This window comes from Lontra canadensis, unplaced genomic scaffold (genome assembly GCF_010015895.1).
Source record: "Lontra canadensis isolate GAN:19392208 unplaced genomic scaffold, GSC_riverotter_1.0 scaffold206, whole genome shotgun sequence".
Lineage (NCBI taxonomy): Eukaryota > Metazoa > Chordata > Mammalia > Carnivora > Mustelidae > Lontra > Lontra canadensis.
Window position 1 is genome coordinate 2,191,229 of NW_022631200.1, and position 23,013 is coordinate 2,214,241.

General features: G+C 44.0%; 1 protein-coding gene across 1 annotated transcript; it reads left to right on the plus strand.

Annotated features, from left to right (window-relative positions):
• The first annotated feature begins 4,310 nt into the window (after positions 1 to 4,310).
• LOC116861877 (zinc finger protein 345-like) lies at positions 4,311 to 19,139 on the plus strand. The gene is made up of 7 exons (XM_032848744.1): positions 4,311 to 4,337; positions 5,519 to 5,626; positions 10,066 to 10,996; positions 11,150 to 11,777; positions 11,946 to 12,287; positions 12,730 to 12,959; positions 18,910 to 19,139. Exons 1-7 carry the CDS (start codon positions 4,311 to 4,313, stop codon positions 19,137 to 19,139), a joined length of 2,496 nt encoding a protein of 831 aa, XP_032704635.1.
• Positions 19,140 to 23,013: the final 3,874 nt, after the last annotated feature.

Consider the following 23,013-nt stretch of genomic DNA (forward strand, 5'->3'; position numbering starts at 1 on the left):
TGAACTTTTAATGGCCTCTCTGGGACAGAAGCCAAACCACGTAGTTGCCATCAGACATGCCTGCAATACCTGTTGATTTGGGTGAACTCAACGCTCACAATCCTCTCTCCTTGTGTTAGGACCACAGTTGTTGTACCACGGGTATCTCCACAATCCTTTCTTCATCATTCACTCCAGAACCTCAATATTTCACATCAGAAACATGTCTAGAATATCTTGTCCATTGGTTCCTCTCCCACATCCCAACACTTTGCACTGGCTAAGGAGGGCTGTCACCGCTTTGTCGTGGATAGAGTTGACTTCTGGGAGTGAAAGGAGTGAAAGTTCTCAACCAGGCAGCCCCCTGCTCCATAGGTGCTTCTTTTTTTTTTTTTTTAAGATTTTTTTTAAATTATTATTTATTTGACAACAGTGATCACAAGTAGGCAGAGAGAGAGGAGAAGCAGACTCCCAGCTGAGCAGAAAGCCGATGCGAGACTCAATCCCAGGACCCTGGGATCATGACCTGAGGTGAAGGCAGAGGCTTTAACCCACTGAGCCACCCAGGCGCCCCCATAGGTTCTTCCTTAACTCCACACCCATGTCAGGGAGAAGGAAAGGTTGGATCTGGTTCTAGCTGGTGACATTAACACCAACTTTTATCTTAGGAAACATCATGAACTGTGTCAGTGGCCACTTGGTGACTGTGGTACTTCTTGCAGGGACAGCTGACCTTCAGGGATGTGGCCATAGAATTCTCTGAGGAGGAGTGGGGACGCCTGACCCACACTCAGCGGCAACTGTACAGGGATGTGATGTTGGAGAACTACGGACACCTCCTCTTCTTGGGTGAGGAAGACTCATTTCAGATTTCCCAAACCCCACTCAGGGTTTTGTTCCTTCCTGTGAAGACTGTCTTTTTGGAGATTTCTCTTGGAATGGCTAGAATTCAGATTGAGGCAGAAAGGGAAATAAGTAGGGCTTTGTAGATGGGGAGAAAAATCTTCATGGTGTTTACTTCTCAGCCTTAGCTTCTCCTTCCTCAAGCAAACATCGTTGCTTGTGTAAATGAGTGGCATTTCTCAACCTTTAGTGACATAAATGGTGCTGCTCACATCTTAAACTGAAATTTCCCCTTCTGATTATCATGTCTACTACTTGGAAGTGTAGGTCAGGATGTGAACATTGGAAATTCTTCCTGTGAGTTCTTTTTTTTTTAAGACTGTTTATGTATTTGACAGAGTAAGATGACAAGTAGGCAGAGACAGGCAGAGAGAGGGGGAAGCAGGCTCCCTGCTGAGCAGAGAGCCCAGGGTGGGTCTCCATCCCAGGACCCTGAGATCCTAAACTGAACCGAGGCAGAGTCTCAACTGACTGAGCCACCCAGGTGCCCCTAAAACAAACCTTTTAAAACTCAGTGTCAGTTATATAGAAAACACTTCTTCCTCTCTCCACCCCTGCACACCGTCCCGACTTTGTTAACAACATCACAAAATTCTTTTATGTTGGATCCTTTATTACCCACACTTGTGATTTTTTTTTTTTTTCCCAAAACAAAACTCTGTAGCAGAAAGAAAAGTGTCTGGTATCTCATTGCAACACAGCACGTTTGTGTAATTGTCTACATATTTATGTTCAGCGGAGAGCTCTGTGTTCTCATGTGGTTGCAGTTTCTGGGTAGAATCCTTTTATGTCATCTAGAAAGACTTCCTTTAATGGTGCTTTTTTTTTTTTTTAAGATTTTATTTATTTATTTGACAGAGAGAGATCACAAGTAGACAGAGAGAGAGAGAGAGAGAGAGAGAGAAGCAGGCTCCCTGCTGAGCAGAGAGCCCAGATGCGGGACTCAATCCCAGGACCCTGAGATCATGACCTGAGCCGAAGGCAGCGGCTTAACCCACTGAGCCACCCAGGCACCCCCTTTAATGGTTCTTGTAGGACAGATCTACTGGTAAGCTTAGAGGGGTTTTTACTTGGGAATGTCTTCGTTTCTGCTCTGTGGAAAAGAATTTTGCTAGGTAAAGTATTGTTGGTGACTATTTTTCAATCTTTGAGTACCTGAGTACGTTATGCTGGGCCCCATTGCTGTTTGGACTGCTGAGAATCCTCCTAGTGATTTTCTAGGAGCTCTTGCACAAGATGAAGTGGATTTGCCATTGTGTCTCTTTTTAGATTTATTTATTTGTTTCTTTATTCATTTATTTATTTATTTGACATAGAGAGGTCACAAGTAGGTGAAGAGGCAGGTAGAGAGGGAGAAGCAGGCTCCCTGCTGAGCAGAGAGCTGGATGGGGGAGCTCAATCCCAGGACCCTGAGATCATGACCTGAGCCAAAGGCAGGGGCTTAACACATTGAGCCACCCAGGTGCCCCTGTCATTGTGTTTCAAAAGTCTCTCTTCATCTGTGGTGTTTGATGGGTTAATTACAACATGTTGTGAGTCATCCCATTCTTTGTGTGTGGTCTGCTGTATATACCATAGTTTTATAAGGAAGTAATTTGAAGAAATAAAATATGAAGGCAATCATAATGAAAAGACATTTACTGTAGTGCACTGGATTTATCAAGCAAACTTCTCTAAGTGGGCCGTTATTGATGAAAAGCACATTATGCAATGGTTAAATGTGTTTGTTAGCAGACCTGAAAGGACTCAGGGGCAGATGGATCTCTAGAGAGGGACAATTATTTTCAGTGTGATTCATTATTCCTTTTGACTCTATTTTGTACATGTAGATGGGTGTCCAAAGAAAGCCAGAGTAGAAGAAGTTTCATCAGATAAATTAGCCTTTTATCTTTTGTTTATACTGCTTTGATATTAGGGTACTGCTGATCTCACAGACTGGTTTTGAGTATATTTCTCTATTTCAAAATTATAAGATTTTTTTATTGCTAAGATTTTGATAAGGATTGTCAGGAATGATTTTGTAAATGTTAGATTCTTTCTCTTGTCCTGAACCATGGCTCACCATCTAACGCCCAGGGGTTCTCCCCAGTGATTGCTAATTGAACAATGTCACTACAAATATAATGATAAGCCATAGCTACACAATTCTCAAGGGCTATCGATCAAATTTTACCCTGTATATTTTTCCTGTTGTTTTGTGAGGATAGAGAACACAAGCAGAGTTTTAGGGTTTTGATCTGCACAGAATGCAATGTCTCATATTAAGCTAAAGACAGATTTTGAAGTCCCAGAACTAAGGAGGAAGAAACACGTGTACATACATACGTGTGTGTACCTACATCTTCAGAAGGAAAAGGAATCTTGGCTCAAACCAGGTCACTTCCAAGTTTGAAAAGTGATGATTTCCTATCAAGCAAAGAGATTCTAGATTCATAATAGAAATAGTTTTCTTCTCTGTATCGTATTGAATTTATGCTTCCTACATCTCGTGTATATTACTTTGGGAATCTCCCCATGTGAATCTTCTCTTACATAACTGGGTTTTACTCCTGTAGGATCTACTCTTTTTTCCTTATTCCTCTGTCGACCTGTTGCTTAGCTACCTGATAGAGATTTTAATGAGAGTTTCCATGGAATGACATGGTATTCTAAATTTAATTTAAATGTGAGAGTAATTCTCCAGGGAGCATTATAAATTCCATGTAGTTAAATTGATAGACTTCACTCCTGCCTGTGCGATTGGAGAAGTAAGAGTTCCTTAGTTACTCTCTTTTCCCTTCCAGGAAGTGATGCCATCCATGTTGGTCACTTCAGTGTCAGCATTTGATTAGTTAAAAACGTGGAGATTTCACGAATCCTTTTTTTTTTTTCTTTTTTAACACTTACTTGAAGGAAACAAAGATTGGACAGGGCTAGGTGCTGAGTAGATGTTCTAATTTAAACAGAGCACAGTGTTCTGTTAGGAGTGATGGAGCAGCCCAATGGAAGAGATGAAACAGATCTAGGCCGAAACATTGGCCTGCATTCTTGATCTGGGGAGAGGACCCCTGTCCAAGATTATACTACTGACTCTGACTCTAGAAAGAAAAATTGTACTTCCTTTCTTCCCAAATCCTGTCCAGTTCTTCTGTCCCATCTCTGTTTCGGTGATGGAGGCATCACAGCTGACTTTCCCTCCTGTGTTCTGGAAACCTTTTGTCCCTGCACTCCCCCTTCCCACCTAAGCCAGGCAGGCCCTTGCTTAGCCTTAGGGGTAGCTTGGAGTTTTCTAATACCATTGTAAATGGTTGATAACAGGATCACGTGAGGCCTATGTATTTTAAATACAATGTTGTCACCACTGCACTGGAGGAGAAGCAAAAATCGATCACTGGGCCACAGCATTAGTTCAGGCATTTGGCACTGGAAGTTGTGAGGACAGATAAAACATGATGTTGGGACAGTTTGAGAGGAAGGTAAGTGCTATGGAAATGAAATATGGTGAACTCTTGAAATGTGAACAAAGATCTGGTAGAGAGGTCCCTTTGGTCATTGCAAGGACTAAGGAAGCTGCTCATAATGAGCGAATGGACAGAGATGTGTTTCTGGGAAATGTGGTTGTCTGGGACGTCCGATGCTTTTCTCATGATGTAATGTATTCTCTGCTGTCCTGAGGACCAGTTGCTATTGGATGACAGAGATTATTGTACTCTCTGAGGCCCAGATGCATGGAGTGTATGGAGAGGGGGTATTAGTTGATTTAAAAATGGTGGGCATAGTTTAAAGATGTCACATGATAGAGTAGATGTTGAAGACAAAGAAGGCTGCTGGACACTACCAGTGAGAACCAGCCAGGTGTCTGTTGTGACTTAGTTCCTGCAGAGTTTGTCAAATTTTGTCTGGTCAGAATCACTGGGAACACTTTAAATGTGGAGCCCTGTGCCCAGCCTTACATTACCATGTCAGTAGCTCTGGGCTGCAGCCCCCCCAATTTCCTTTACCCAGTCTCAGGTAACTGTCTAGGGACTAGACCTTGTGACCCTATATCTGGGAACACATTCATAGTTGGTTTCTTCAAGAAAGGTAGTAGCCCACGGGTAATGTAGTGAAATACACAGGTGATGCTGAACATGTGGCCAGACCGAAGGCCATTCTCTGTTGCAGGGCAGGACTGTAGACTGGGTTCTGAGGCTGACCAGATTCACTGATGAGGCTTCCTGTTCATGCAAGCAAGAGGTTATGCTAAATGATTGGTCAGTGCTGCTGGCTTGGTTTTCTACCCAGAAGCCTCTGGGGTTGTCTAGGGTCTCTGTTGAGGCTTCCAGTGGGGCAGGATTGGAGGCTAGCATCAGCCATGGGAAGTGACTTAGAAAGTGCATAGCTACCCAGACAGAGAGCAGAGAATGCCCTAGTTCAGAGCATTGGCTGGACACCCAAGTCAGTCACAGATGCTGACAATTCCCCTTAGCCAGGTAGGTTCATCTAAACAGGGGAATAGGCAATCAGTGGACATTGTCTGTAATGGACTCCCACCCACACTGACAGCTTTGGTTAAAGATTTCTACCATGACTTTGAATGAATGCTACCTTGTTAGGTTCACAGAGTTGCCAGGGATGTGTCTTTGGTGCTGCAGTGTGCATCTTGGGTATCTTCCAGACCTTTGCAGTTGGCCCTATGGCCAATGGCGGGAAAATCTTAAAGTCAAATCTTCCAGGTACATTGACTTTTGGATCTACCCTGCATGTGACTGTACAGCAGTGCCAGGTGAGCTGCAAAAGATCATGAAGGAAAATGTATCTGTACTGTGGTGGATATCTGAGCCAAATCATACATGTGCCTTATACAGTATTGTCACTCTTCCTTGAAGTCATGTGGTGACCTCGTGATCTGCGGAAGCATTTCCTTGATTGACGTTTTAGTTATAATGGTCATTCCACTTATACTTGTGTATAAGAAAGCTTGGTAGTATAGTGATAGCATCTTAATCTTGGGTTTAGGACAGGTGAGTTTATTGTATAGGAAAACAGATGGTCTGTTTTCATGGCCAAGGATCGGGCATAAATGCTAGATGTTCCTTGAAGATACTGGGGTTTCCTATGCTCAGAGTGTCCAACACAAACCCACCGCATGTGCAGTGTGTCCCTGTATGAGTTGGGGGTGGGCGGCTGGCCAGTGGAATTAGTGTGATGATGTTTATGATGTTTGCTGTATCATGAGCCATAAGACACTTGAATTTTGACCTGGGAACCTCTTGTCTTTTGCCAGTATTGGAACACTGTTACAGACCAACGGGTCACAGTATAGAATGTGTGTCATCTTCGAATTTTTATATTAATTAAGGTTATCCATGGACTTTATTCAAAACAAAATAGACATTCATAGGTCTGTTTCTTGTTTGTCCATTTAAGTTGTTGTTTTGGTTGTACACATAAGTGAATACGTATAGTATTTGTATGTCACTTAGTTCACATCTCATAACACCTTCTGGGTCAAACCACTTATCACAAATGACAAGATACAAAGAAAAAAGCTGCAAGAGACAGAAATAAAATGTATAGCCTGAATGTTACCAGTGTGGAATGGAGAAGGATGATGGGCAACATGAGGAAGTGGGAATGGGAAGCACAGGCTTCCGTGGAGTGAAAAGAATACAGGGAACTCCTCCAGTGGTTTTCCTGTAGCATTTTATGGTGCCAGATATTAGTGACTATTGGTGAGTATAGCAGCACCTATAGAGTTGTTGAATCCCCATGGTGTACACCTAATGTAATGGGACATTGTAAAGTATATATTAATAGAAAGGAAATCAAGATGGGTATCAAGAAGCATATACATGTGTAGATTAAAGTAGTGTCCTAGGAAGTTGCAGGTAAAGAAATCTAAACCTGCTCTTCCAAAGAAGCTAATCCTCAGTACTCACAGTAGGATAAAGTCCTAGGAAAGCAAACTGATAAACATTCCTCAGTGTAGAAGGGAAGGGACAGGGGAAGAGAAGCATGTGCCCAGCAGAGCAAAGAAGGGAACTGGAAGACCAAGAAGATCCTGTGGTCCTCACAGGCAGCCCAGGAAGAGCAGCCCAGGCCGTCCATGGAAGAACAGTCATTTCTGTGAGAGCTTCTTAACTCCATTTCCTTGAATTTGGTCTCTCTCCTCTCACCACTGAGGAGCATCAGAAAGGCTTTTCCTTGGAAGTGAATTCTTTGGGGAAGACCAGAAAGTGCAATCGGGTTGTAAAGCTGCTCATTTTAGGCAAAGTCAGTTTTTAGAGGGAACTCTAGGTTCAAAGAAGTGATCCTGTACCCTGACCATGGGTATTAGTAAAAATGCAGGGGAAACTTGAAATTGATAAAGGCCATGGATGCAGTGGGGTCCAAGATACAAAACCCAGCGTTGCAGCCAGAAGCTATTTGCACCTGCATTTCTTGTGAAGGAGGGAGCTGTTTCCATGAGTATGGTGGTATGGGAAATTGAAGAAAGAAAAATAGGAGGTCCAGAGAAGAGTGATTGGGTTAAGTTTGTTATGCAGGAGTAGGGTTGGCTTGAATGAAGAGTGAAGGGAGGCAAAGGACTCCATACTCACCTGTATGCTCTGCCCCCTTTTTAGGAACCTTTGAAACTATCGTGATTCAGTCCTGGAATTTTGGCGGAGCATGCATTGTTGATCAGTGCCACATGTGTGAAAAGTAGAAACTCAGACACCACCCAAACATGCAAATCAGACTATAAATTATAACAGGATCTTCAGTTCATTGTCATTCACATTAACATTGGTGACGTGCACTTCTAGCTCAGCCAGACTCTTACATTATTCTACTCCTGACGTCAGGTCTGTAGGACATCAGTTTGATATCTGTGCCTTGTATGCCATAAATCAGGATATATGCTCTTCACTTCCCAGATTACTTTGGGTATGGGTTATCCCATAACATCTACGTAAATTTAGGATGGATTTTGATCTTTGTGCAAAAATGGCATTGGAGTTTTGGTAGAGATTGCATTTTGTGTAGATCGCTTCAAGATTTATTGTGTTTCAATTATTCCAGTGAAAGAATATAGTTAGTTTTCCTACATAGGAAACCTAACCATAGGTTAGGTTTCTAGGATTCCTGAAGAGTATCTTGCACTTTTCATCGTTTCTGGTTTGACCTCTACCATTATGTTAAATTGGAAGCATTTATTGGGGTGGGGGGTTGTTGTAAATGTATGATGTCTCTGTTTTGGGAATTGTTCTTTGTTGTGTAGAAACAAAGCTAATTTTTAATGTGTTGGTTTGTGTACCAGCTTTATAAAATCCATATGAGTTTTAGCAGGATTAAAACAATAAGGATTCCTAGGAGAAGAAATGGCAGTGGTGTAGGAGGGTCCTAGACTCATTTGTCCTGTCATGAGCAGCACTACGTAAAAGTCAGGTCATCCTAAATTCCCCAGACATTGGGCTGAAGAGTGACAGGAGAAACTCCTCAAGTAATAGTAGAGAAGAGGCCACATGGAAGATGGAGATTGTGTGGAGACATGGTTTAGAGAGGAAAGGAGTATAGCATCGTGGAGGGCAGGGAGCCTTGGTTGTGTGGTAGGTTTCATGACAGAGGAGCACTCAGGGGAATGCCTAAGGAAGTTTCCCAAAGCCATTGGCTTGGAGAGGGAGAAGGGCTAAATTTCATGAGTTCTTGGAACGAGCACATCTTAAAGCCTGGAGGTTTAATGGTCAGCAGGTTTGGATGGTATAGAATCAGGAGGACACCTGGGTGCTCTTTGAGAGAAGGCTGGCAAACAACCTGGGGGCACCCAGCATGGAAACAGTCATCTGGAGAACACCTGAGGTGCATAGTGGGGAGAGTATTCAGTAGTCTAGGAGCACATTCCTGAGAGGAAACATTCAGTGACATGTGGCTTCCAAAACATGGGAGCCCTCTCCTGTCCTGTAGCATAAAGACTGAACCCCACTCAGTGAGGACACTGGCTGTCTGCCTTGCTTGCACCAGGCCTCACCCCCTGTGATCTGAGGGGACTTCCCTTCTCAGTGAGGCTTGCCTCAGGCTAAGCCAGATCAGCCCCTGCCCACATCACATCTCCTGACCAGGGATTCTTCAGGGCTGCAGTCCTGGTGGAGTTGATGTCAGGTCTCCTTTCACAATTGGAGCAGAGCTCACCTAGTTCAAACTGGCCACATTCAGGCCAGGGACCAAACACTGCCCATAGCAGGCAAGGAGAGACCCTGCAGACCACTGGTCTGAAGGATACAACAGGACACATCACTGACTTTTGTAATGGACAGAGGAAAGTAGAGACTTAGAGAAATGCCAAGATGAAAGAATTTATCCCAAGGAAAACCAGCAGATAAGACCAAGCCCAGAGATCCAGTGGAAACAGTAGTAAGGAGCTTGATGGAGAATTTAAGGTCGCAATCATAAGGATACTCAAGGAGTGAGAAAACAATAGTGAGAATTTTACCACAGAGATAAGAGTTAAAATATAATTGGGTGCTTGGTGGCTCACGTGGGTAAGTACTGACTCTTGATTTCTGCTCAGATCTTGATCTCAGGGTCCTGGGATAGAGGCTCAAGTCATACTGTATTCAGTTTGATGGCTGCATGGGATTCCCTCTCTCTGTAGCTCCCACCCAAAATCTTGTGATTCCCCCCCTTAAAAAATTGTTGCCTCTTATAATTTTATTCCTACAGTCAGTTATACTTTGTCCTCTTTCACTTCTTCACTTGTCATTATACTCAGTCTTTTTTCTGTTATTCTTTATTTAGTTCATGGGCTGTCAGTGCTGTTTATCTTTTCTGCCAAACAGCTCTTCCTGTGCTTGATATGTTTCTTTTTTTACTGTACTCTCTTTGATTCAGTTCAGTTTTCTCTTTTCCATATTCTCCATTCTTCTGCTAAGTTTCAGCTCATATGATCTTTTTTGTGATTGTTAGAGATACAGGAAGGGATTTCTGCTACACTGTGACCATATCACAGAATTATCTATTTGGATATATGGTCTATATGTTGTGTACCATGTTATGTTTTCATGGGGAAATGAGGTCCTGATGACTCCTTGTCAGCCATCTTTCTGACATTGTCTGAGTGACTTGATGCTTCTGTATTAGAAGTCTTCAGTATATTCTTCTGAATGTAGTAAGTGCAATGGTTTTACTTTTATTTGGTATCTTTCAGCTGTATCTTCACATGACACCAAGAGTTTCTTGCTACAGTGGAGCATAGAAGGTTCTTTCCAGAATGGGTCAACACACAGATACAAAGATAGTGCTGTTGAGATTTTACACTTACGCACAGACTGGGACAGTGATGGGGAGAGTGAAGGGCCTCAAAGAAATCCTGGACGATACACCCAAACCAAGGCAATTGCCCTTAATGAGAATCTCACTGCCCCAAATGGTGAAAGTTATAAACCGCTATGGAAGACCTCCCTTTTTAAGTCAACTGTTTCTGCAGAGCAGTGTGTTTCTGTCAGCACAAGCTCCAGTCAGATAGTCAACCATAGCGATTTGTGGACAGACCACTTGGAACATCTGGAAAGTAACCTAGTCCATGATGAGAGTAATGATTTGAGCCATTTGGAAAATAGGATTGGTCTGACTTTAAATCAGAGATTTAGAAATGAAGAACAAAGTGCTCAGTGGGATCCATTTGAGAGGGGCTTCACTGAGGAGTTGATGCTCCAGAATGACCAGAGGCTTTTCACTGGAGACAGAATTGCTCAATGCACTGAATCTCAGAAAACATTGAACCAGGGCTCCAGTGTTCACAGATGTGTCCGGGGTAGGTTTGCAGAGAACCATTATGAATGTGATAAATGTGGGGAAGGCTTTCATCCAAGCTCTAACTTCAGTATACATAATGGTCACCATTTGGGAGACAGTCCTCATAAAGATAATGAATGTGGGAAAGCTCGTAACCAGTCCTCCAGTGTTGGTGATCATCAGAGAATTCATGAGGGAAAAAGCCCATTCACATGTAATAAACATGGGACCATGTTTACTCAGTCATCAAGCCTAAACATCAATGAGATAATCCCTCAGGGAGAGGAAACTTACATTTTTAAGGAATGTGGTAAATCCTTTGACTGCCACTCAACACTATCTCAACATCAACGAATGCATACTGGAGAAAAAATACACAGATGTGATGAAGGTGGTCAAGCCTTTAAGGACTGTTCATCAATAAATGGACATTCGCAGATCTATTCTGGAGAGAAACCCTGCAAACGTCAAGAATGTGGCAAGACTTTTAACGATCACTCAAGTCTTAATAGACAGCACCAAATTCATATTGCAGGGAAAAATTACAAGTGTAATGAATGTGCCAAAGCCTTTACATCATGCTCAAAACTTATTCAGCATCACAGAATTCATAGTGGAGAGAAACCATACCAGTGCCAACAATGTGGCAAGAGCTTTAACCACAGCTCAACCCTTACTCGACATCACAGAAGTCATACTGGAGAGAAACCTTACCAATGTCAAGAATGTTGCAAGAGCTTTAACCAGAGGTCATCCCTTATTAAACATCACAGAATTCATACTGGAGAGAAACCTTACCAATGTCAAAAATGTGGCAAGGCCTTTAACTGCCTTTCACACCTTTCTGAACATCATAGAATTCATACTGGAAAGAAACCTTACCAGTGTCAAGAATGTGGTAAGGCCTATGCTGTCCCTTCACAACTTACTAAGCATCACCGAATTCATACTGGAGAAAAACCTTACCAATGTCAAGAATGTGGCAAGGCCTTTAGTGACAGGTCAACCCTTACTGAACATCACAGAATTCATAGTGGAGAAAAACCTTACCAATGTCAAGAATGTGGCAAGGCCTTTACCTGGAGGTCAAATCTTTCTCGGCATCAGAAAACTCATAGTTCAGAGAAACCTTACCAATGTCAAGAATGTGGCAAGGCCTTCAAGTGGAGGTCACATCTTTGTCAACATCACAATATTCATAATGCAGAGAAACCTTACCAATGTCAAGAATGTGGCAAGGCCTTTAACTGGAGGTCAGGTCTTGCTAAGCACAAGAGAATTCATTGTGGAGAAAAATCTTACCAATGTGAAGAATGTGGCAAGCCCTTTAGGAACAGCACAACTCTTATTGAACATCACAGAATTCATACTGGGAAGAAACCTTACCAATATCAAGAATGTGGCAAGGCCTTTTGTAACAGGTCAGCCCTTACTCAACATCATAGAACTCATACTAGAGAGAAACCTTATCAATGTCAAGAATGTGGTAAGGCCTATGCCGTCCCTTCACAACTTACTAAACATCACAGAATTCATAAAGGAGAGAAACCTTACCAATGTCAAGAATGTGGCAAGGCCTTTATCCACAGCTCAAACCTTATACAACATCACAGAATTCATACTGGAGAGAAACCTTACCAATGTCAGGAATGTGGCAAGTCCTTTAGCTGGAGGTCAGGTCTTACTCACCATTACAGAATTCATTTTGGAGAATAATCTTACCTATGTGAAGAATGCCACAAGTCCTTTAGGGACAGCTCAGCTCTTATTGAACATTACAGAACTCATACTGGAAAGGAACCTTACCAATGTCAAAAATGTGGCAAGGCCTTTAACTGCCTTTCACACCTTACTCGACATCATAGATTTCATACTGGAAAGAAACCTTACCAAGTCAGGAACGTGGCAAGGCCTTTAAGGTGAACTCACACCTCAGTCAACATAGCAGAACTCCTACTAGAGCGTAACCCATAAATTCCAAAAATGTGGGAAGGCCTCTAACTGGTGTCTAAGGCTTAGTCAGCATCAGAGAATTTGTAATGGAAAGACATCTTACCAATATCAAGACTGTGGCAAGGCCTTTAGACACAGCTCAGGCCTTACTCAACGTTACAGAATTCATACTGAAGAGAAACCTTACCAATGTCAAGAATGTAGCAAGGCCTTTATACACAGCTCAACCCTTACTCGACATCACAGGATTCATACTGGAGTGAAACTGACGAATGTCATGTATGTGGCAAGGCCTTTAACTGGAGGTCAAGTGTTACTGAGCATCAGAGAATTCATCCTGGAGAGAAACCTTAGCAATGTCAAGAATGTTGTTAGGCGGGGCTCCTGGGTGGGTCAGTTGGTTGAGCGACTGCCTTTAGCTTAGATCATGATCCCGGACTTCCAGGATCAAGTCCCACATCTGGCTCCCAGCTCCTTGGGGAGTCTACTTCTCCCTCTGACCTTCTCTCTCATGCTCTCTCTCACTCATTCTCTCTCAAATAAATAAATAAAACCTTTAAAAAAAAAGAATGTTGTTAGGCCTTTACATGCACTCAGTCCTCACTAAACATCATAATATTCATACTAGATAGAAGGCTTACCAGTGTATAGAATGTAAGAACAGAGGCACCTGGGTGGCTCAGGCAGTTACGGGGCTCCCTTTGGCTCAGGTCATGATCCCTGGGTCCCGGGATTGAGCTCTGCATCGGGCTCCCTGCTCAGCGGCCATCGTGCTTCTCCCTCTCCCCCTGCCTGACCCTCCTCTCTACATGTGCCATCTCTCCATCTCTCTGTCAAATAAATAAATAAAATCTTGAAGAATGAAAGAAAAAAAAGAATGTGGGCAAAATTGGTTAAAGAGTGCTCACCGGTTCATGCCTACGAGAGAATTCATATTAGACAATAACCTCACAAATATAACCAGTGCAGCAAGGCCTTTGTCCAGCATGCACACCTTCTAAATAGAGAATCATACTGGAAAGACACCGGTTGAATAATGTGGCCAAACCTCTAGCAGGCACACAACCCTTACTGCACATCACAGAATTCACCCTGCAGAGAAAATTACCAATGTAATGAATGTGAGAGAGTGCCTAAGGACTGCTCCCTCCTCACTGCCTATGAGAGATTTTAAATAGGAGAGTAAGGGACGCCTGGGTGGCTCAGTTGGTTAAGCAGCTGCCTTCGGCTCAGGTCATGATCCCAGCGTCCTGGGATTGAGTCCCACATCGGGCTCCTTGCTCGGCGGGGAGCCTGCTTCTCCCTCTGCCTCTGCCTGCCATTCTGTCTGCCTGTGCTCGCTCTCTCTCCCTCTCTCTCTGACAAATAAATAAAATCTTTAAAAAATAAATAAATAAATAGAGTAAGTGTACAAATGCTAAGAATGTGTCTGACCTCTCAGTGGGACTCCCAACTTTCTTAAATGAACATCATTGTTTTCATATAGGAGTGAAAGTATGAAATGTAAAGAATGTGGCCAACTGGAATTCAGTGCTTACTCAATATGTCAAAATGCATACTAGATTCATACTCTTGTAACATCGTGAATGTGGAGAGGCCTTCATTTTAGTATACATTGCAGCACACACCAGAGAGTGCTTTAAGGAAAGTCAATTGAAAGTTAGCAATATTTAGAAAACTATTGAATTGAACATCAGATGCCAATGAATGTTACAGAAATCAAGCCAATGGAATACATTACTCACCCTACTCAGACATTACCCTGCATGAAAATAGTGATTATAAGGAGAAATCAGACTTCAACACTTAGAAAATGTATATGGTAGTCTGTTGAACAGATTTAGGGGATGGACTTCTTCATATATATAAGGATTTCAGTATTTTTAAATTTTTACATTAACCCTATTTGAGATTTGTTACTAACAATATTAATGTGTTTCCTCTGAAATCACTCCGGAAAATTCCTCTGTTCTTCGTCAGTTTATAAGAACACGGGGCTGATTGTTGCTACGTCGAAGATATTAGATGTCCTGCTCCATTAAGTGAGACTCATGCGTACCTAATTTTCCATGCAAGAGGACCCTATGATATACAACATATGAAGTACATCTCAGTGGAGATGGTGCTTATGGTTATAACATTGATGTAAGATACCATGGGATAGGTGTTCGGAGCACACACTTCTGGATGTATTGACACTAAGGAACTTCCTCAATATTAGAAATAGGAGGTTTTCCTAATTGTTCTTTAAGGAAAAAGAGGTAGCCATACAGTAAACTACAAATGTATCTTCCTAAGTGCAAATGTTAAGAGAGTATGACTTGATGTGGTTAAATGAAGAAATCCTGACAGATGACTGCAGGAGGGTAGCTAACTCTTCCCTACAATGCCATACTGTTGGACAGACACATTTCTGAGCAATGTACCTCAGTCGTGAAATTTTTGGAAATAAGTACTCCCACATCCTTCTGACAACACTTGAATGCTTTTGCACATGTGTGTTCTGTATTTCAAATGTCAACAATAGAGTGGATTTGATATGTATTACTCAGTGTATGTATGATGCTAATTTCATTAATAAAAGAGTGGTGTTTTTTTCTTTAAAAGACTTTATTTATTTTGTTGACAGAAAGGGATCACAAGTAGGCAGAGAGGCAGGCAGAGTGAGAGAGGATGAAGCAGGCTCTCGGTAGAGCAGAGAGCTTTATGCAGGGCTGGATGCCAAGACTCTGCGATCATGACCAGAGCTGAAGGCAGTGGCTTTAACCCACTAAGCCACCCAGGTGCCCCAATAAAACACTGTTTTTTAACATACAGATATGGGTATGTCATGAATGATGTGTTATTCTACATCTAGTGTTCATCTATTTCATTGTGGGTTGTATGGAGCTGATCAGATCCGTCACCTGTTTGGTACTGGAGTAAAATAATATACCTAGGACACCATTTTCCCAGTGCTCTGAAGGTTTAAGGGATATTTGATTATTTTTCCCCAGTCCATGCTATGATTTTCTCCTCTTTGTGAATAGGATGATATTACTGTATGTGTATTACCAAGCTTTCTGACATAGAGGTATTGTTGGTGTTTTAGCTCATGTACTCCATGATACTGCTACTTGGCATTGGTTTTGTGTAGCCAACATTTTTGAAGGTCCTTGCACTGACAGGAGCCATTCTCAAGAGTGCATTCCCCAGTCACCACACTGCAGGGTGTCAAGTTAATGGAATGTCTCATTCAACAACTGTACTCTATCCTAGTGAGCCACCATCACTCCTTTCTTCCAATGCCTTCCTTCCCATGTCCCATAGAGAAGGCTCCCCCTCCCCCCAGAGCTTCCCTAAATCTGTTTTAGTCAGAATGTCATATTCTGGACATAGACTTGGGACTCTGTAGCAATGTACCATGGCCCCACATTAAAGTATGTGCCCCACATCCTGCATTGTGGGTTGTTCTCATGTGTCTATGAAGTACACATGCACATATGACCATCCTATATGTGTCATAGATACCCCATAAGAAAGAGAAATCTTTCCCAACTAGAGTGATCTGGTAACCTAGGAAGAGACAAAAAATATTTATGATGAGGACTTAGCATGTAGGGTAGGACAACTGTGCTGAGTTTCCCAAGTGACTTCCTAGATGTAGAAAAATAACTTGTACTTGTTTTATGACCTACTTATCTCCAGATCTCCAGTTGTATTCACCCTCATTTTTTTTCTTCCCTACGTAGGAACAATAGCCATTCTCTTTTGCCTGTGTTGTGGAGAGAGTGTCTTCAGAAGATGCTTAATTGAGATTAGACAGATGGAAAGCCAATGGGTATTAAGACATATAGCACGGGGATGTGGGAATTGAATCTAAGTAAAATATGAGGAAGGTACCATCCTTCAAGAGAAAGATAAGATCTATTAAAAGGAAATGTGAGGAACTCTTTCCCATGTGCAGAGGGACCTAGAGGTGGCTCCCTTTAGTCACTGCAAAGGCACAGGCAGCTGTTGCTGGTGTCAATTGATGAATACATGTCATGGGGAGAAGAGATGGCTAATGTGGGTTTCTCAGGAGTAGGGAAGGTCTGCTTTTTCCTGATGATATGATTGACCTGCTGTGTCTTCCTGAGGATTAATGCTATTGGATGTCAGTGATGACTGTACTTCCCTGCCTAGATCCATGACAAGGGATGGTGGAGGGTGTTTGATGATGCCGTCATGTGGGCAGCTCTAAGATGTCACGTGATAGAATAAATGTTTGAGATGAAGAAGGCTTCTGGACAGGGGAATAGGCTGGATCAGCTGGGTATGTGCTGTGCTTGCTCCCTCATTTCCCAGGTAGGTAACCCCAGTCAAGGTCAGATCCAGTGTGGTTGGGAGATCCTTCAGGGAAGCTGCTTCAGTGCTGTGCCGGACCTTCCTCCCTTTTTTCAGTGCCATCATGAGTGTAGTTCTAGGGGCACCTGGGTGGCTCAGTTATTAAGTGTCTGCCTTAGGCTCAGGTCATGAGCCCTGCATTGGGCTCCCTGCTCAGTGGTGAGTTGGTTTCTCTCTCTTCTCTGCCCATCTCCACACAGCACCACAAGTGCCTCTCTCATTCTCTCAAATGAAATATATTTCTTAGATGGGGCGCCTGGGTGGCTCAGGGGGTTAAAGCATCTGCCTTCAGCTCAGGTCATGATTCCAGGGTCCTGGGATCGAGCACGCATTGGGCTCTCTGTTCAGCAGGGAGCTTGATTTCCCTTCTCTGTCCGCCTGCCTCTCTGCCTACTTGTGATCACTGTCTGTCAAATAAATAAACTCTTTTAGTATATATATATATCTATTTCTTAGAGGTTTTTTTTTTTGTATATTTGACAGAAACAGAGAGATCACTAGTAGGCAGAGTGAGAAGGGAAAGCAGGCTCCCTGTAGAGCAAAGAGCCTGACATGGGGCTCGAACCCAGGACCCTGAGATCATGAACCAAAGGCAGAAGCCCAACCCTCTGAGCCTCCCAGGCACCCCAGCAGTTGGTATCAGAAATATTGCCTAGGGGAACCTGGGTTGCTCAGTGGATTAAAGCCTCTGCCTTCGGCTCAGGTCATGATTACAGGGTCCTGAGATCAGGCCCAGCATCAGGCTCTCTGCTCAGCAGGGAGGCTGCTTCCCCCTCTCTCTCTGCTTGCTGTGCCTGCTGCTCTGCATACTTGTGATCTCTCTGTCTGTCTGTGTCAAATAAATAAATAAAATCTTAAAAATAAACAAAAAGACAAAAAGACTTGCCTACCTGGAACAGACACATGAAAAAATGTTCATCATCATTAGCCATCAGGGAGATTCAAATCAAAACCACATTGGGTCACCACCTTACACCAGCTAGAATGGCCAAAATTAACAAGACAGGAAACACCAAGTGTTAGGATGTGGAGAAAGGGGAACCCTCTTATACTGTTGGTGGGAATGCAAGTTGGTGCAGCCACACTGGAAAACAGTGTGGAGATTCCTTGAGAAATTAAAAATAGAGCTTCCCTATGACCCTGCCTGCAATTGCACTCTTGGGTATTTACCCCAAAGATACAGATGTAGTGAAAAGATGGGCCATCTGTACCCCCATGTTCATAGCAGCCATGGCCACAGTCACCAAAGTGCACAAAGAGCCAAGATGCCCTTCAACACACGAATGGATAAAAAAGATGTGGTCCATATACGCTATGGAGTATGATGCCTCCATCAGCAAGGATGGATACCCAACTTTTGTAGCAACGTGGTCAGGACTGGAAGAGATTATGCTGAGTGAACTGAGTCAAGCAAAGTCAATTACATGATTTCACTTATTTGTGGAGCATAAGGAATACCACGGAGGACATTGGGTGATGTAGAGGAGAAGTGAGTTGGGGAAATCGGATGGGGAGAAGAGGCATGAGAGACTGTGGACTCTGAGAAACAAACAGGGTTTTGGAGGGGAGGGGGTTGGGGGTTGGGAGAGCCTGGTGGTAGGTATTAAGGAGGGCACAGGGTGTGGTGCATAAACAATGAATCTTGGAAACTGAAAAAAGAAAATAAATTATGAAAAGAAAAAAAAATTGACTACCTGGAGGAACAAACCATTCTTTGATAAATATTTCATCTTTCCTTTCTCCTGTGAATAAAATCCCCTCTTTGGAAATTCTAAATCCTACCTCCTCCTCCTTAAGTCACTGTGACACAGAAGCCTCACCTTCTCTTTGAGCCTCATGTCTTTCTTGTTCCCATACTTAATAACTTAATTGTTTTCTCTTGTGAAACTGCCTGACGTCATTGAGAACCGTGTAGGAAAAACAAACTTTCCTCTCCTCACATTCATTCTGTTGTGTGAACTGACCTCCATGCTTCAGCCCTGGAACAGAACGTGCAGACAGAGCCGGGGATCAAGGGCAGCCGGAGCTTCATTGCTTTGCCAGCCAAGGAGGCTTCAGAAGGTCGGGACCGTGAAACCTGCAGCCCACCCGGAGAAAGGGGCCAAGGGTTTGTTGGAAAATGCTGGATAATGGCTGATTTCCAGAGGAATTGTGTCTGTGCTGCCAGCCCTGTTCATCATGTTGTAGGGGTGGAACCAGGTTCCTGAAACAAAGGGCTGAGAAGTGAGTTGAAGAGGTCTGTGGAGAAGAGAAAGGTTACTTATTGGAAATGGGAGTCTCACTGAAGCATTAATTGCTTTTTTCTTTGTTCAACTTGATGCCTTCCAAGTGGTTTTCATTTCAGTCACGAAAACAGCTGTTGTAAGAGGACTTCATACTTTACACTGAGAAACCACTCAGTGTTTTCTGGAATGGCTAAAATAAAAAAATTTAAAAAGGATAACATCCAATTTTCCTGAGAATGCTGAGAATTAGAATTCTTGCATATCGCTGATGGTAGGGTAAAAAAAAACCAAAAACATGCAGTGTGGAAAACTGTGTGGCAGGTCCTTATGAACAGAAACACCTACTGAAGGGGACTATTTGTCACCCAAAAATATGTATCTTTGGCCTGAGCATTATTTTCAGCTGGTTATTTTGAATCAAAGGTAGATAAAGGAAAAGCTCTGGAAGGCTTTATTTTGCAAGAGACGTTTGCTTTTATACAGGAAAGTTTGGTCTGTCAGTGGTCTCCCTCTGTGTAGCAGAAAGAGGGAGAAGGAGGCGGTCTCCAGAAACACTGATGGTGGAGAAGGCAGGGCTCCATCTCTGCTCCCAGCCCCAGCCTTGGTTCCCCTGCTTGTCCTGGTCACCTCTCTAGTTCCTTCCCAGCAGGGTCACCTGTGGAGTTTCAGAAAGGATCTCCTCTGCGGGCCTCCCCCCTCAGATTCTGTCAGTTGGGCAAAAACAACACTGTTGTGTTAATTAAGGGCTCCCTGTGATTCTCAGGAGGCCAGGGTCGGGAGCCGAGGGCTTTCAGTGGTTTTCTGAGAGTGGATTTGCGGCTTTGGTCCTGGAGAGGTGACAGGGTCTCTGCTCCGTGAGTCTGGGAGGGTCGGGTCCCTGCAGCCCGAAGTTCCGATGCTGACGCTGAAGTTGTTAGTGGCGGTGGCAGGGGACCCCTCCCTCCCTACAAAGCAGGTGAGGAAAATGCAGGGATTGGTGTCCTCACAAGAGGTCACAGTTACTGAGCTGCTCCTGACACAAAGGACTGGGAAGTTGGGCCTTTTCTGCATCTCTGAGTCCTGCCAGCAGGCGAGCGGGGCGTTTTCTCCTGATGCAGATGTGATTTCCCCCCAGATCCCTCGTGAGGAAAAAATCTAGAGGTGAAGTCGAAGGCAGAAATGGCCGGTTCTCAGGTGAGCCTGGTGTCCCCACGGAGCCGTGTCCTCTGTTTCTCCACAGACCCTCACGTTTAGAAGCTGCAGATGTGGATGCCTCCAGTGCGGGTGCTTCTCGCTTCTGCCTTCACCTGTTTTTAAGGTCTGGTCAGAAGTGATACTCATGGTTAGAATGCTTCTCTATGTCCCAGAGCCTTCTGTCCTGTGTCCCAAACCTGTCTTCGATAGGGCATCAGCTGTTGTCACTTTGAATTAAAGTCCCATGTGGAGTGACAATATTCCGTTGGTGGCAGATCCGAAGGGGAAGGTGTCGAGTCTGAGATTCCTGTGGCTGATGAGGTCTGGTCCTGGGATATCAGGAAGGGAAATCACTCCTCATTTGGGCTCGTCTGGATTCTCAATCAGCTCTGTGCAGCTGAGGAGTAAGGAAATGCTGACATAAACTCAATGAGTATGAGTCCAGAAAAACTTGGAAACTTCTCATTCTAAGAAAGGGTGTGTGTGTGTGTTCATCTTTAGCACATGAAGGAGATATTCTACTTAAAGTCCACTAGCGGAGGGAGCCTGGGGTTCTTGTTGACTAAACTTGGAATGTTGGTTGAGCTCAGGTCAGGATCTCAATGTCCTGAACTAGTATCCCCGCTTCTGGCTCTGTGCCCAAAGGGGAGTCCTCTTGACATTCTCTTTCTCCCTCTCCTGCCGGTCTCCATCTCCTCTAAAATATAAGTCAGTCTTGGGGACTGAAAGTGGTTCAGTTGGTTAAGAGTCTGCTTTCTGCCTCCAGCTCAGGTCGTGATCTCGGGGACCTGAGATCCATCCCCACATCGGGCTCCCAGGTCAGCAAGGATCCTGCTTCTTTCTCTCCTCTGCTTTTCTGCCTGTTTGTGGTCTTTCTCTCGCACTCTCTGAAATAAATACAATAATTTTTTCAAAATTTTATTTATTGTGGCACCTGGGTGGCTCCGTGGGTTAAGCCTTTGCCTCCAGCTCAGGTCATGATCTCAGGGTCCTGGGGTCCAACCCCCATTGGGCTCCCAGGTGGGCAGGGATCCTGCTTCTCCCTTTTCCTCTCCTGTTCTGCCTGCTTGTGCTCTCTCACTTGGCTCTCTTTGAAATAAATACAATCTTTGTAAAGAATTTTCTTTATTGGGGCGCCTGGGTGGCTCAGAGGGTTAAAGCCTCTGCCTTCAGCTCAGGTCAGGATCCCGGGGTCCTGGGATTGAGCCCCACATTGGGGTCCCTCCTTGGTGGGGAGCCTGCTCCCTCCTCTCTCTCTCTGCTTGCCTCTCTGCCCAGTGGTGATCTCTCTCTGCCGAATAAATGAATGAAATCTTAAAAAAAAAAAAAGGATTTCTTTATTTATAAGAAAAAGAGTGAGAGCACAAGTAGGGTGTGCTATGGGCAGAGAGAGAAGGCTACCTGCTGAGCAAAGACACACCCCCACCCACCTCACCCTCACCTCATACTCCCCCACCCCCACCCTGCCATGTAGGCGGTGGTCCCAGGACCTTGTGTCTTGGCCTGAGCAGAAGGCTGATGCCCACTGACTGAGCCACCCAGGTGGCCCTATAAATAGAGTCTAAAAAGAAGATGAAAATAAAAATAAATCTTAAAAATGAAAAGAAAAGAAAGGTGTAAACTAGCTATTACTAGCACAGGGACGCTCTGCCGTCTCAGTGTAGTGTCTCTGTCAGTCACTTGAGGTCCCAGACATGGGTCCATGATTGGCTGTAAGCCCGTCCAGCAGTGCTGCTGGAATTCCCTGAGGCAGGACAAAAGTGGTGGAAGTTTCCTGAATATCTAAGAGATCAGCAGGCAGGAGGGCACAGGAGAGCTTGTCTTCAAGGGGCAGTGTGTGGGGGTTTCTTATCGGGGGAAGGAAGGTGAGGCATTCTGGGAAACCTGGAACTTGCTCCTTTCTGCTCACTGTACCTGGTTGTCAGAAGCCCATTGGTTCCTTAGGGTATTGGTAGTTTTGAGGTGGGTCCCCTGTTGGGCCTCCTGTTGGGCCTGTCTGGACTCAGCCAAGGGGACACTGGGGCTCTTCCTCCACTCCTTTGCTCAAGCCTCCTTGCCTAAAAGCAGCCTCTACAGATCGTATAGTGATTCAATTGTTTATATATATCTACTGTATTTCCAAAATTAGATTTATATTCTGAAATCCTGCTTTCAGTCCAATGGAAATACCAGTGATGATGTGTCCTTTTGTTATGCCCGAGTTTTCATGTCTGAGAGTCCACCAAGGAGCCAAGCACTGATGCAATCACACGAGGGTTTATTTGACAAGCTTAAGTTTGGGCCCAAGTATACCCGGCACAGCAGAGTAGGGACTTGGATCCTGAACCAGATTAGTCAGAGTTTTTTTTTTTGTTGTTTTTTTTTAAAGATTTTATTTATTTACCTGACAGAGAGAGTGATCACAAGTAGGCAGAGAGGCAGGCAGAGACAGAGGGGGAAGCAGGCTCCCTGCTTAGCAAAGACCCTGATGTAGGGCTCCATCCCAGGGCCCTGAAATCATGACCTGAGCTGAAGGCAGAGGCTTAACCCACTGAGCCACCCAGGTGCCCCTACAGTCAGAGTTTTTAAAGGCAGAGTAGGGGTGGACTCGGCCATGGGTGAGGACAAAGGGGATTATGGATGATGTAAGTCTCCAAGGATTTTTGGAAGTAAGGTCTCCAGGACCTTGAGGGGCTAGCCATTG

Bases quoted from the DNA above. Each gene is read 5' to 3' on its own strand.
- LOC116861877 (XM_032848744.1), top strand. From the start codon at position 4,311: ATGATGTTGGGACAGTTTGAGAGGAAG. The intron at 11,778-11,945 runs GTGGAGGTCACA...CAAGCCCTTTAG, and splicing joins GAATGTGGCAAGGCCTTCAA to GAACAGCACAACTCTTATTG. The intron at 12,960-18,909 runs GTCAGTTGGTTG...TCCATGCTTCAG, and splicing joins TAGGCGGGGCTCCTGGGTGG to CCCTGGAACAGAACGTGCAG.